We start from the raw sequence: 13,213 nt of genomic DNA, 5'->3' as shown, positions 1-13,213 counted from the left end.
TTTGAACTGGTTTACACTGATTTGGACTGGAATATGCTAGTTTTGACAGGTTTGGTCAGGCTTTTACTGGTTGTGACAGGATTCGACTGGTTTGTACTGGTTTTGACAGGATTGAACTGGTTTACACAGCTTTGAACTGGTTTATGCCAGATTTAACAGGTTAGGGCTGGTTTAGAGTCTGATTTGACTGGTTTAGAGCAGGTTGGTAGCATAAATTGTTACATCAACCGGTTGGTAAAGGTCTGTTTTTCATTATACTTGTACTGCATGATTCAGATCCCTTAAAAAAAAAATGGGTTTGCAACTTCCATACAGCAACATTTGCCAAAAGAGAGAAATTCCTTTACATTAAAAAAAAAAAAACACAGCTGGTTTACTGTTGTACTAATGAGAGTATATTTTCGTTTGTTGATAAACAGCTGCAGTCTCTGCATTTTGCCACTTTTTTGTTGTTGTTAAAATTGGAACGACAGAAGGAAATTAACCAGAACTGTCAGTGTCTCTCACTGCACACTTTTGACAGCGGGCAATTTTAGGTTGACACATGAGTTAAAAGGCTTGAATTTTGAATAATGATGACGTTTGTGAGCTTGTTTACTTCTCTGGAATTATTTCCGACAGATTAAAAAAAAAGAAAAAAATTACTCATTACTCAACCAAGAAGTCCCAAAGGAGTAAATATCCGCGCTCAATTTTTAAGCTCCTCACATGTTGAAACTTGCTTGAAATGGCAAGAAAAAAAGAAAAACACTGAGAAGTCCAAAAAGCCAAAGAGCCAAATAAACCAATAACTAAATAATATTTCCTCAGTATTTTAAAGGTTTTGAATCAGAACATTGGATTTGGATTTGAACAGCTCCATGTGGCATAAACCTCTTGTTCTTGATAGGATAGTAGACAGCACATGCTTACAGTATCAAAGGTCCTGGGTTCAAACCCTGCTGCCTGTTGATCATTTTCTTTTGCAAATGTAATGATCTCAGCAAAATCCAAGATAAATAGCACAAACTGTTCTTGATCTTTATTTAAGGGTGAAGAACAAGGAGAGACAATAGATTGCGTATACATTCTAGAGTCTGATGATGCCTTTATCATAGTCAGCTGGAGCAGGTGCCAATACAACTCTATGGAAGAAAAAACTCTCTAAAGGGAAAGTTGACAAATGTTGAAATTGATCAGTATTCGATAGTGATTGGATCCACAAACCTGACACGTTATTTGTATGGCTGAAAGCCCTTTGTACTGACGAATGTTTTTGAATATTTTCCCCACTTGTGGATGCCTTAATGCGGAAATGAATGAACCTTAGTTCATACATGCTGACAGAGAAGACACTGGTCATTGAGATCATTGACAGGGTCCGTGCAATTGTACAACACCAGAAATCTCCTCAAAAACATAATAATATTACCTGCCCCCCACCTGTATAAATATTAAGGCCTCTGGAATGTTATGATTTCAGCTGAAACCCAGAAATTTTAAACTATAGATAGAGTTGGTATCTCGGGAATCGCTCATATAGTCATTACTCCAAAACCACTTTAACAAATGCTGAATTATCAATATAGATTTCTACCCAATACAGATATAAAGACATGGAGAGGAGCAAAAAGGTTCAACAGCCCATAAAGACATAAGATAACGGAGAATGCTAACATCTTCATGCTTCATGTTAGCATCATGCTACATGCTAACACTAGCTGTGACTGCCGTTTTCCGCTTCTACTGAACAATCTGCTGTGAAAAAACATCCAAGTTTATATTCCACCAGAAAACGGCTGAAAAAAAGCGAAAAATTATGTTTCCCAAAACATACTTTCTTCCCCCTCGGCGAGGCCATGACAAATAAAGCACTTACTTACTCATGATAGACTCTGAAGAATGTTGTGATGTCAAGTGAATGCAACCTATTCAGTAAATGTTGGGACTCAAACACAGAGAACAACCGCTCCACTGTCAGATGCTCAATATATTGTCTCTAAACAAATGTTTGCTTAATGCTTTTAGTATTTTTATTACATCTGTTAATCTTTGTCTTTATGACATTCATTTGGCCTTTTTGCTATATTTTATACTTCAATAATCAGATCCGATCATGATCAGATTGTTGGTCTGCATGTAAACACAGCCAATGAGAAAGAAGCAGTAGCAGTATATAGTTGCAGAAGAGTAACGCTTTCAAATGTAAGACATTTTCCACGGTAAATGTTTTATGTTTTACAGGCTTTAAAGAACAAACACAGAACAAATAATTGTCAACGCACACTCCAATACTGCTTTATTATATTTGCTCGTACTCGACAAGTGATTAACAAATCCGCCTCTGCCGTCTCTAAGCCATGTTTCCTCCTTATTTAGATCAATGTATTATTCAGCGACTCAATTTAGCCGCCCTCATTTGAGATCCCTGTGTACTTTATGAAAGAGAATGAGCCCCTGTGTCTAAATCCCATTTAAGTGTAGTGTTGGTTATTAAGTATTTATTTGCCCAAGGCCCCTGCTGCTGCTGCTGCTGCTGCTGCGTCTTCTCTCGGCTTGTGATGCCGCGGCTTGTGCTTCGGAGATAGCGCCAACCGACATTTAAATTCAGCTCTCGTCAGACTCAGACTCGGAGTAAACTGCAGGAGTCGCCGAGCTAAGTGGCGCCGTCCAAACCTGTCGACCGCTATGAGGCGGAGAGGCGCTTCAGAGGCGCGTTTAAGTGTTCGCAGATTTACTGCGCTTTGGTCACATTTTCAAAAGAGCTGAGGCGAACAGGTGGTTAGGAGGAGAAGTGTTACGCTTATTGTTTTCAGGATGCACTGATGACCCACATTTTGTAATAACAGATGTTGTACCAGTTCTAAGTTTCAAGCATCCTCTGAGTTGTGTAGCAGAACCACATTCTGTTTGTTTATTTATTAATTTGTTAACAGCGATATGCAGTCAGCGCATCTTCCTGGGTTCATTCCAATAAAAGTATTTACAGTGGCGAGAAAAAGTAAGTACACCGGTAGGAATTTCTCACATTTCTGCCTAAATTGGTCACTAAATGTGGTCTGATCTCCACCGAAATCACAGGAATGATTAAACTGTGTCTGTTGAAACTAATACCACCCAAACATTTGCATTTGATCATATTTTTATTGGCCATAACATGTAAACATTCACAGGAGAGTGTGGTATAAGTACACCCCCTGAATCTCACTGAACTGCAGCAGTTTTGGGTATCGCTTTAGATTAAGGTGTGCTCATTAAGCATTAATAAGCATTAGTAATCATTTTAGGGTTAGGGTTAGGTTAAGGGTTGGCTATGAATAAGTGTATTATTAATGGCTCATTGTGTTAACAGATAAAAGTATAATAAGCAGTGTGGTAAAACTTTCCAAGCAGATTATTAATGCTTATTAATACCTTAGTAATACTTAATGAGCACACCTTAGCATAAAGCATTACCCAGGTTTGTAAAGAGGAATGGTCCAAGATTCATTCTGATCGTTGTGAGCGTCTAATCTGCAACAGAAAAGCAGTTATTGCTGTAAAAGAAGGGTCAGTCAGCTATTTAATTCAGGGGTTCACTTACTTATTCCATGCATGTTGTGAATGTCTCAGGTTTTTCTGCAAAATATCTTGATAAACTTGTGAATACATTTTTTCTATTGATGGTTGCACGTTGTCCAGGCCCTGAGGAAACAAAACAGCCCCACACCATGATGCTCCTGCTCCAGACTTCACAGTGAGGAGAGGGTTTGATGATGATGTGCTGTTCCATTTGTCCTCCACACATGACATTGTGTGTTCCTCCCAAACTGTTTAACTTTGGGTCCAACAATCCACTGAATATTGTGGACATGTAAATATTTGGGTGGTATTAGTTTAAGCAGACACTGTTTAATCACTCCTGCAATTTTGATAAAGATCAGACCACATTTAGTGACCAATTTAGGCAGAAATTTGAGAAATTCCAAACGGTGTAACTTACTTTTCCTCGCTACTGTACATATTCAAAAATGATATAAATGTGCCTTAAAATGTACATACTGTACATTAGTATTGTGACTATATATGTGACTATATATCGATTTTCTGATATATCGCGATGTTTTGCGGGACAATACGGTACTGATTATTCCGATATCAATACTTTTGATGACATCACACATATTAATGAGTGACGTCATGCATATTAATTAAGCAGCAGTGCTCCACTGTTTTCAGTCAACAGAGGCCAACAATGATCAAGAATTCAGTCAGGACAGCAGGGGGCAGCACTACAGTTTTATGCCCTTCAAACAAACACTGTCACACAATTAAATTACTTTTACTGATACATTTATATTTATAAAGCTGATTAATTTGGGGTTATTTATGCCTTTTGAAATAGGACTGTGGTTTCTTGTTTATTCCAATGTACATGAAGTCAATGACAGAGCTATAGACCCATTTCAGTGTGTAAGTCAGGGATCATTTATTTACACAGAAAAAAAGGTGTACACAGCACATTAAAAGAAATTTAAATGATGAACAATATGTAGCATGTTAAAATAAAGGTTAGAAGTAGCATGTTTTTTTTATACCGTGATGTATTGTAGGTTATTTTTGTGCAACATATCGATTATCGCAGTATCGGCGTATCGTGAGATAATCGTTATCATAAGCCATGTATCGCGTATCGTATCGAATCGTGAGGTACCCAGAGGTTCCCACCCCTACTGTACATGGTACAATAAAACATTCATAATACTTTTGGAAGCACAAAAACTCACATCAGTCTGCACACATGAATTACAAGACGCTTTAAACTGTTTAATTTAATTTAATGAAAAATCTATTTGTTTATGAGTTTTGCTTGGGTATAGATTTTTGTGCTGTCATATGATGTTATTTATGATGCTGAGGAGATTGGTTACAATAAAAGAAGATTAATGTGTGTACAATATAAATGCTAAGACAGGGATAGGGTTCAGGGACCAAATCATCAATGAACTGATAATGTGGAGCCTGTCATGGCGGCTCTTCGTTGGTGGATTGAGACGTCTCACGAGGCTCCATATCCTCATTACAAGATTAGGCACAAAGAAAAGGGAAACTTAAGGAAATCGAAACCAATCTCTTGCATTTCACGGAAAAGAAACCAAGCTTAGCGCATTTGTCTTTGTTTTTCCCTTTTCTATATCCAAGACGAATATATCGCTTCTTTTTTTCCCTCAATGTGTGCAGCCCTAGTGCCACCTATGAACTGATGAAAGAAAACAAAGCCTGAACGTTGCTCTCCTTTCTCCCCTCTCTTCAGTGAACGGGGGCTGGTCGCTGTGGACCGAGTGGTCGGCCTGTAACGTCCCGTGCGGCAGGGGCATCCAGAAGAGGTCCAGGACGTGCACAAACCCCGCTCCTCTGAACGGAGGCGCCTTCTGCGAGGGCATGTCCGTGCAGAAGATCACCTGCAACGCACTCTGCCCTAGTAAGTCACTCCCGCATCTGTCTGGCCTTTTGTGTGTCCGATATCACAACAACAGTCCGGTCAGAGGTTTGTTTTTTCAAAGCAATGGTGGAAATAAATTTGTGTTTTTGTAGAGGCTGACTTTTTTAAGGGAAGGTAGTGAGAAAAGATTATGTAAAGAACAAAGAATTAACTCTTCTGAATGAAATCGAGATGCATTACCTGCCCACATCACAGTGTTTAGGCGTTCAGGAGCATTGGCGTTCGGCCATTCTTGGTGTTATGTCGGTGTCAGACCCACTTCTGAGGCTTTCGGACCAGAGAGAATTCGGGCCGGGCCATTAAGAGCCGGGTGTACACCGCACGATTCTGGCCATCTGCGACCAATGTTTGCTCGTTCAATCTTGGTCTTAGCCATAGACTTAACATTCAGCTCACTCCTCACTATTGACATTCATTGCTCCATTCGAGAGGTAATCCATGATGCTGCCCAGACTCCTCCTACAGAGCATGTTATGGTAATCAAAGCCAACGACAAAGACTTTAAAAATAAATTGTGCCAAAAACAAAATAATTATAGCGGGTATGCTATTAGGTGGAAGTCTCGTCAAGTCTTTCTCGGAAGTTTCACGTCTGGAAGAGAAAATGAAAGTTGAGTAGAAAGATGCCACAGTGTCTGCGTTTTCGCCAGACGACGCTGGATGAGTCCACCTTTCTAATAAGACCAGATGACTCCGATCATCACGAAAATCAGGGGAGGCCACGCGCTAGGTTTAGTAAAAGTGACTGACCATTACCATGCTGAGGATAAAGCTCCATTTCCTCCTCGGGCCACTGGAAATGTAAGTATCAGAAGCGTGACAGGCTCAAATGGCGCATGTTTCATAAAACACGCGATATCTCCCTTTCTAGAATTTTTTGGGGGATTTTGATTAAGCCTCTGTTTAGCTTAGAATTTCTCAGGAACCGAGGCACGTAGGATTAAACTGTTTTCACCTATGGCGAGCTCACTGTCTCTCCTTTCAAACGAGCCATAGCATGTGTCCATAGCTATAACATAGAATATGCTGTGGTGCTACAAATGTCATGTAAAATGGTCTGGATTGTTGGCACTCTGCAGCTAAATCCTCAAAACAGCGCAGCACTTAATGTGTTAAAGCGACTGTACGAAGTTTAAAAATGTCAAAAGGAAGTATTTTCCTCTCCCCAGTCATGTCCTATTTTTTATTTTTTTTTAATCTTTATTTGAATTGGGACAGTGCACATTAAAGCAGTACTAAGTAACGTGTTTACCTTAATAAATCCTTTCCGTAGTCCCTGTGGGGGTAATACAAGTGATTATGGGATGATTGGAGGCTCTTTCATCTCCCCCTGGTGTCTCTGGCCAGAAAAGCATGTTTGCAACTTGACTGCCACCGGACCGGAGCAACCAATAAACACTAATAGAATCACGAAGAAGAAGCTAACATGCTAACGGGCAAAGCTAACTGCAGGCGTTGCTTTAAACAGTATTTACAGCCAAGTTTGAGTGAATAAAACTATTTCCATTGTATAATCGGATGCACAGTAACCCTCTCTCCCTTCGCCTTTTATGTCAGCGTAGTATTTACTCTCTAAGACAATAAATACGTTAAAAAATCTTAACTTGCTACGACACCTGCAGTTGCGCTTATGGCCTCTAGGGGCAAGAGTTACTTAGTACCGCTTTAATCAACACATTACCACAGATATAAGATCAGAAAGGGACAACACACAAAAACACCACAACCTTCCGCACAGCAAGACATGTATCAGTGGTTGGTGACTTTAGACCATGGTGTGTCTACATGTCTGATTGTCCAAAAGCCACTTCTTCACAGAATTTCTATAAGTGTGGAATGAGGTCAGGTTCCTCAATTCGGTTGGGATCAAGTTCCTGGAGCGAGCTACACGTACCGAGAAGGCAGATTGTCCAAAAGAAGTCGTTCTAAATGGGATTTTACAGTCTCCTCTGCTTGATGAGCGTGTGTTTGTATTTACATTCAGCTGTATAAACTCCTGTAATGTGTACAATGAGCCCAGACCTGTTCACCACAACTGCCTCTAAAATCCCGCACTGTCACTCGACAAGTTGTTACTTTGGGTCTGAAGTGCCATCATGCACTAGCTTAATATAGAAGGTGCAGCTACGCGTACATGAGGAAAAAAGAGAAGTTCTTTCCTCGCCCATTGGTCGTTGCCCAGGTCATCCAGTGATTCAGGAACAAAGATCGAAAATAGAACCGTCGTCCGACCAAAGACGAGCAGCGATGTCCGATGTTTTGGAACGACAGTCGCAGAGGGAGCCGTCCTCTCGCTGCATCTTAGGATCTCTGTCTCGTCACCAACAGTACAACACAGGCGCCATAGTCACAAGCAACTGAGCCCAGGCATGAACGAAGGTGAAGTTTTATCTGTTACCTACACTCTAACTAATTTATACCCCGCGAGACTCACCTTCGTTCTTCCTCAATGTGTGGAGAAACTTTTTGCTCGTCACCCTTGTAACTTCCACACACTGTATTCCTTCCACAATTGTGAATTTTCCGCGGTAATAAGTGTGATCCGAAACCTGGTGCGAACAGGCCTGTTTCATATGAGGGGGAATAAGTTCTCACACGTGTCTAGGTGTCGGAGCGAGGAATTGTCTTTGTGATAATCATGATTCTAGCACAAAGCACATTTTTGTCAAGGGGGTCACTGAAGACGAAGCTCAAACGGATGTTGGATATTGAGTTCTGGAGAATGACGTTGATTTAAGCAGTTTTGCCTTTCCTTTGTGGATTTGTTTACTAATTGTGAAGGGAGGTTTCAGAATGATTTCCCAGTGGAGTAACATTTCATATGCTGTTTTTTTTTTTTTTTTTTCTCCAGCAGATAGTGTTCACTTGAAATTATAAAAAAGTGTACAGAAGTAAATCATCCCAAAACAGAACTATCTCTAACAAAAGTAAATATTGATATGGATTTTTAGTGTTGAAGAAACTTTATCGGATTTACTGGACAGGTATGTGGATACAGTCCTGATCAAAAGTTTTAGACCAGTTGAAAAATGGCAAAGATTGACATTCTGCCTGGTTGGATCGTTCCAAGGTTCCAAGTAGAACTTTAATATGTAACAAGAAAAAATATGAGCGAGACAACACATGTTTTGAGTAAAGTTTTTGTTGAAAACAACCGAAATAGTCTGTTTTTGCAGCTGGACCACAGGCCTTTCAACTCTTGACCCCGACTTTAACCAACCACATTGTCTCCAGTTCGGCTTTACCCAAATTGAACATTGTATTGACTGGAGCTTACAGCCTATAGGCCACACCTCATTTGAAAGCTACAAAAGTGATCTTAATGGATCTTTTTCCTTGCATTGTTGACCCTTTTTTTTAAACTTTTCTATCATCTCTTTTTTTGCGTTTTTCCTCATATTTGTTGACACCTTTTCATCGTTTTTATCACTGTTTTGGCAGTGACAAAACCTTTTTTTCAACTGGTCTTAAACTTTTGATTGGGACTGAAAATGCCCTCTCTGTGAGAAATATGTAGTTTTGAAGGTCGGTGTGTTGAGTCAAGAAAATATTGCAATAACTGATATTATTGAAGACCTTTTAATTCCACAGAAACTAGGGGTGGGAACCTCTGGGTGCCTCATGATTCAATACGATACGCGATACATGGCTTACGATAACGATTATCTCACAATACGGCAGTACTGCGATAATCGATTTATTGCACAAAAATAACCTACGATAAAAAAAAAAAAACAAGCTACTTCCAACCTTTATTTTAACATATTATTCATAATTTACATTTCTTTTCATGTGCGTTGTACCCCTTTTTTCTGTGTCTATAAATGATAAATGATCCCTGACTTACACACTGAAAATGATCGGTCTGTGACTTCATTTACATTTAAATAAACAAGAAACCACAGTCCTATTTCAAAAGGAATAAATCAACTCTAAATTAAGCTTTATAAATCATAATCATTAAAAGTAATTTATCATTAATATGCATGACGTCATCAAAAGTATCAATATCGAAATAAAAAGAAATCGCATCGTCCGGCAAAATATTGCAGAATATATATCAGAAAATCAATATATTGTCACACTCCTAATAGAAACTAACTTTAAAGCTTAAAAATGACAGTAAAGCTTTGTTTGAAAAGTACTTAAAATATCCCACTAAACACATGAAATACAATGAAATACAACCTATTTAGGGTAAAATATTAGAAAGCAGTGCCAAAAATGCAAATAACTGAAAAGATGTTAGAGATTGAGCCCAAAACGTATTGTTTGTTGATCATTTAATGAACGATGAGTCGATATAGTAATTATGGTGACAGTTCTTCACTCTCAGAGGTGCAGTTTTCCTCTAAAAAACGCCTGTGCCACTTAGAGAAATGAAAAGCTCCTCCTTGTTTTATCCCACACAGCCGTTAGTACTTGTGACATTTATGTGAGATGATTCGGGTAAAATGTCGACAGTGAAGACAGGCTCCGGGAAATATTTAAAAATCCTCAATGAGACTTTTCACACCGTGCGGGAACTGCGACGATGTTTGCTTCAACGCATTTTGCACGGACTTCAATAAGCGTTTGTGGTAACTGCTGCAAACCGTTTTCAAAGGTCCGTGTAATGCTAAACTGCGCTGGTGGGTCTTTCCGTGTCAAATTGACAAATTTTGGCAAATAAATGCTGCGTGACTTTCGGGTTTCGTTCAAGCTCACTGCGAGAGCTTTACAGTTGGTGTCTTTTGTAGTTTGTAAAGTAATTTAGTGATGTTTTTTTTTTTTGATTTTGAGGACTTAAACTAGCCATTTTGGAAACAGGAGATGAGCCCCTCGTCTAACGCACCACCTGACTTGAGAAAACTCGTTCTCAGACTTACTTTTAGTCATTATTTGGGTAGCACACATATTCTGAATGGCTTCGGCAGAATTCAAGCAAGCCATTTTAATCTAGATTAATCTAGATTAATTTCAAAATTAATCTAGATTAATCTCCTCCCCTGACCTCAACCCTGTTGAGAACCTTTGCCTCAACAAAAAAAACTTCTATGAGGGTGGGAGGCAGTTTTCATCCAAACAGCAGCTCTGGGAGGCTATTCTGACATCCTGCAAAGAATTCCAAGCAGAAACTCTCCAAAAACTCACAAGTTTAATGGATTTAAGAATTTTGAAGCTGCTATCACACAACGGCTCCTATGGTAAAATATGACTTGACCTGTTAATATTTTTTGGATTGAAATAGCTTCTGATTTCAGTAAATATGACCTCCTAATGCTACAAATTCAACAAATGACCATTTTCAGTTAATTACAAGCTTTAAAATGTATTGAAATGATGAGTTGCATAATAATTTGGAACAGTAGATTTTGAGGTTTTTACTATATTTATTTTTGAAAAAAATCATCACTGGGAGATTTTTTCAACCACATCTAAATGATCCTCTATAGTTAAAGATTTGAAAATTATGCTGACTCTCATTTGAGTTGACAATTTAGAAAATCTAAGAAAAATGTCATTTGCATAATAATTTGGAACGCAGTGTGTATATCTATATAGATGCACTTAAAGTTGTAGAAACAGCGGTAAGGTGTGGAAAAGTATTTACAAAAAGTCTGAATTATGCACAATATTTGTCGTATTTGGAGTTTCAAGGGACCGCTGTGACCCCACATTGCAAACGCCGGCTTCATTATGCAAACAAAAGGCTGCCACGGAGAGGGAAGACGAAAATAACGCGGCTCAAAGCTTTACGAGGAAGGCCTTTCGCACCTGGTATAAACAAACAGTGGCGCTTGTCTCTCAGATCTGCGAAGGTTAAGGGATTACTCTCCACAAGTGCTGATGATCTCGGAGTGCGATGGGGGGTTCGGGGCCAATCAAAACACAGACAAATCTCCTCCATCCGCGCAAAGAGAGGCGCCGTTTGAGACGTGACGGGCTCCGGGGGGCGACCGCAGACACAAACAACTGAATTATAGTGGATTTGTTTCGCGGCAATTTTGCGGAAGTGGGATTTAGCTGTTTGAATGTCACTACCTGACTCCGGGAAAAGGGTATTTCAGGAGAATGGGGATGTGTCTGGATACGCAGGCTGCATTCGCTGCATTCAAAGAGATGGGTAGAAATGTGGATAAAGGGAATTTCATGCTGTGTGAGGTGTGTCCTACACTCCCGATCATAAGTTAAAGCAGTACTAAGTAATTCATGCCCCTAGAGGACATATGCGCCACTGCAGGTGTCGTAGCATGTTGTGTTTTTTTACTCATTAATTGTCCGTGAGAGTAAATACTACGCTGACAGAAAAGACAAAGGGAGAGAGAGATATTGTACATCCAATTACACAATGGAGATCATTGTTTTCACTCAAACTTGGCTGTAAATACTGTTTAAGTGGTGCAAGACCGCAGTTAGCTTTGCCCGTTAGCCCATTAGCTCCTTCTTCATGATTCCATTAGTGTGTATTGTTGACTCTGACCCGGAGGCAGCGAAGTTGTAATTGTGCTTTTCTGGAGACACCAGGGGGAGATGAAAGACCCCCCAATCATCCCATCAACACTTGTATTATCCCCAGAGGGACTACAAAAAGGATTTGTTAAGGTAAACAAAAATGGCAAAAATTGGCATTTTGCATTGTTGGATCTTATCAAGCAGAACTTCAATATGCAACAAGAAATGGGAGTGAGACAAAACATTGTTTGAGTGAACCTTATTGAAAACAACATTTAAAATATACCTTGTTTATGTCTTTGCTCTGCCCAATCCCGTCAGACATTGGCAATTTGGACCCGAAGTAACACCTTTTTGAGTGACAGTGCAGGATTTTAGAGGCAGTTGTGGTGAACAGGTCTGGGCTCATTCTACACTTTAGGACATGGCTGGAACATGTAGGGGAAGGAAAATACATGATTTTAACATTTTTAAACTCCGTATAGTCAAGTGCAAGGCATCATTGTAATGAAATGGTCTGTTTTTGCAGCTGATCAAAAAATTTTGGACCACAAGTCTTTAAAGTAGTACTAAGTTACTTGTTTATCTTAATAAATCCTTTCCGTAGTCCCTCTGGGGGTAATAGAAGTGTTAATGGGATGATTGGAGGGTCTTTCATCTCCCCCTGGTGTCTCTGGCCAGAAAACCACAATTGCAACTTTGGTGCCACTGGGTCAGAGTCACCAAAACACACTAATGGAATCATGAAGAAAATGCTAACAGGCCAACAGGCAAAGCTAACTGCGGGCTAGCGCCACTTAAACAGTAGCCATGTTTAATATTTTTATTATTTTTATTAGCATTTTTTATTTTTTATTTCACACAGGCAGGATTTGAGGACAGTATATTGGTCTGAGAAAAATAAGAAATAAAAAAAATTATAATAAAAAATGTCCCCACCACTCAGGTCTCCTATCCTGTCTCTAACCCATTCGCTAAACCCTTTCCCCCCTCCCCGCTCCCTTCCCACCCATGATCCCTCCCCCCCATGTGCTAGGAGCCTGAAAGAAAGGAAAGCCCGTAAGGCAAGAGTCAAGAGAAAAGGGAGAAAGAGAAGAAGCAATAGAAAACTAAGTTTAGAAAGAAAAAGATTGGAAGAAAAAAGAAAAGAAGAAAAGGACAGTAGAAGAGAAAAGAGTAAAGGAATAAAATAAAGGAATGAGCAAAAAAAAGATATAGTAGAGTTAAAAACAACAGAAATACACTCACACATACATACCGTGAAGAAGGGAGGGAAAGAAGGAGGGGAAAAGATAATAATGATAAAACAAAAATGTAA

General features: G+C 39.4%; 1 protein-coding gene across 2 annotated transcripts in view; it reads left to right on the top strand.

Annotated features, from left to right (window-relative positions):
• unc5db (unc-5 netrin receptor Db) overlaps window positions 1-13,213 on the top strand; it is a 591,396-nt gene that overhangs the window by 399,529 nt on the left and 178,654 nt on the right. For both annotated transcript variants that reach the window (XM_079567276.1, XM_079567275.1), the window contains exon 6: window positions 5,273-5,440. In XM_079567276.1, coding sequence (XP_079423402.1) covers window positions 5,273-5,440 — 168 coding nt within the window. The remainder of the gene's footprint in view (window positions 1-5,272; window positions 5,441-13,213) is intronic.

This window comes from Gobius niger (genome assembly GCF_951799975.1).
Source record: "Gobius niger genome assembly, chromosome: 1".
In the NCBI taxonomy this organism is placed as follows: domain Eukaryota; kingdom Metazoa; phylum Chordata; class Actinopteri; order Gobiiformes; family Gobiidae; genus Gobius; species Gobius niger.
The sequence above is the reverse complement of the archived record's forward strand: the minus strand, read 5'-3'. Positions and strand labels throughout refer to the sequence as shown.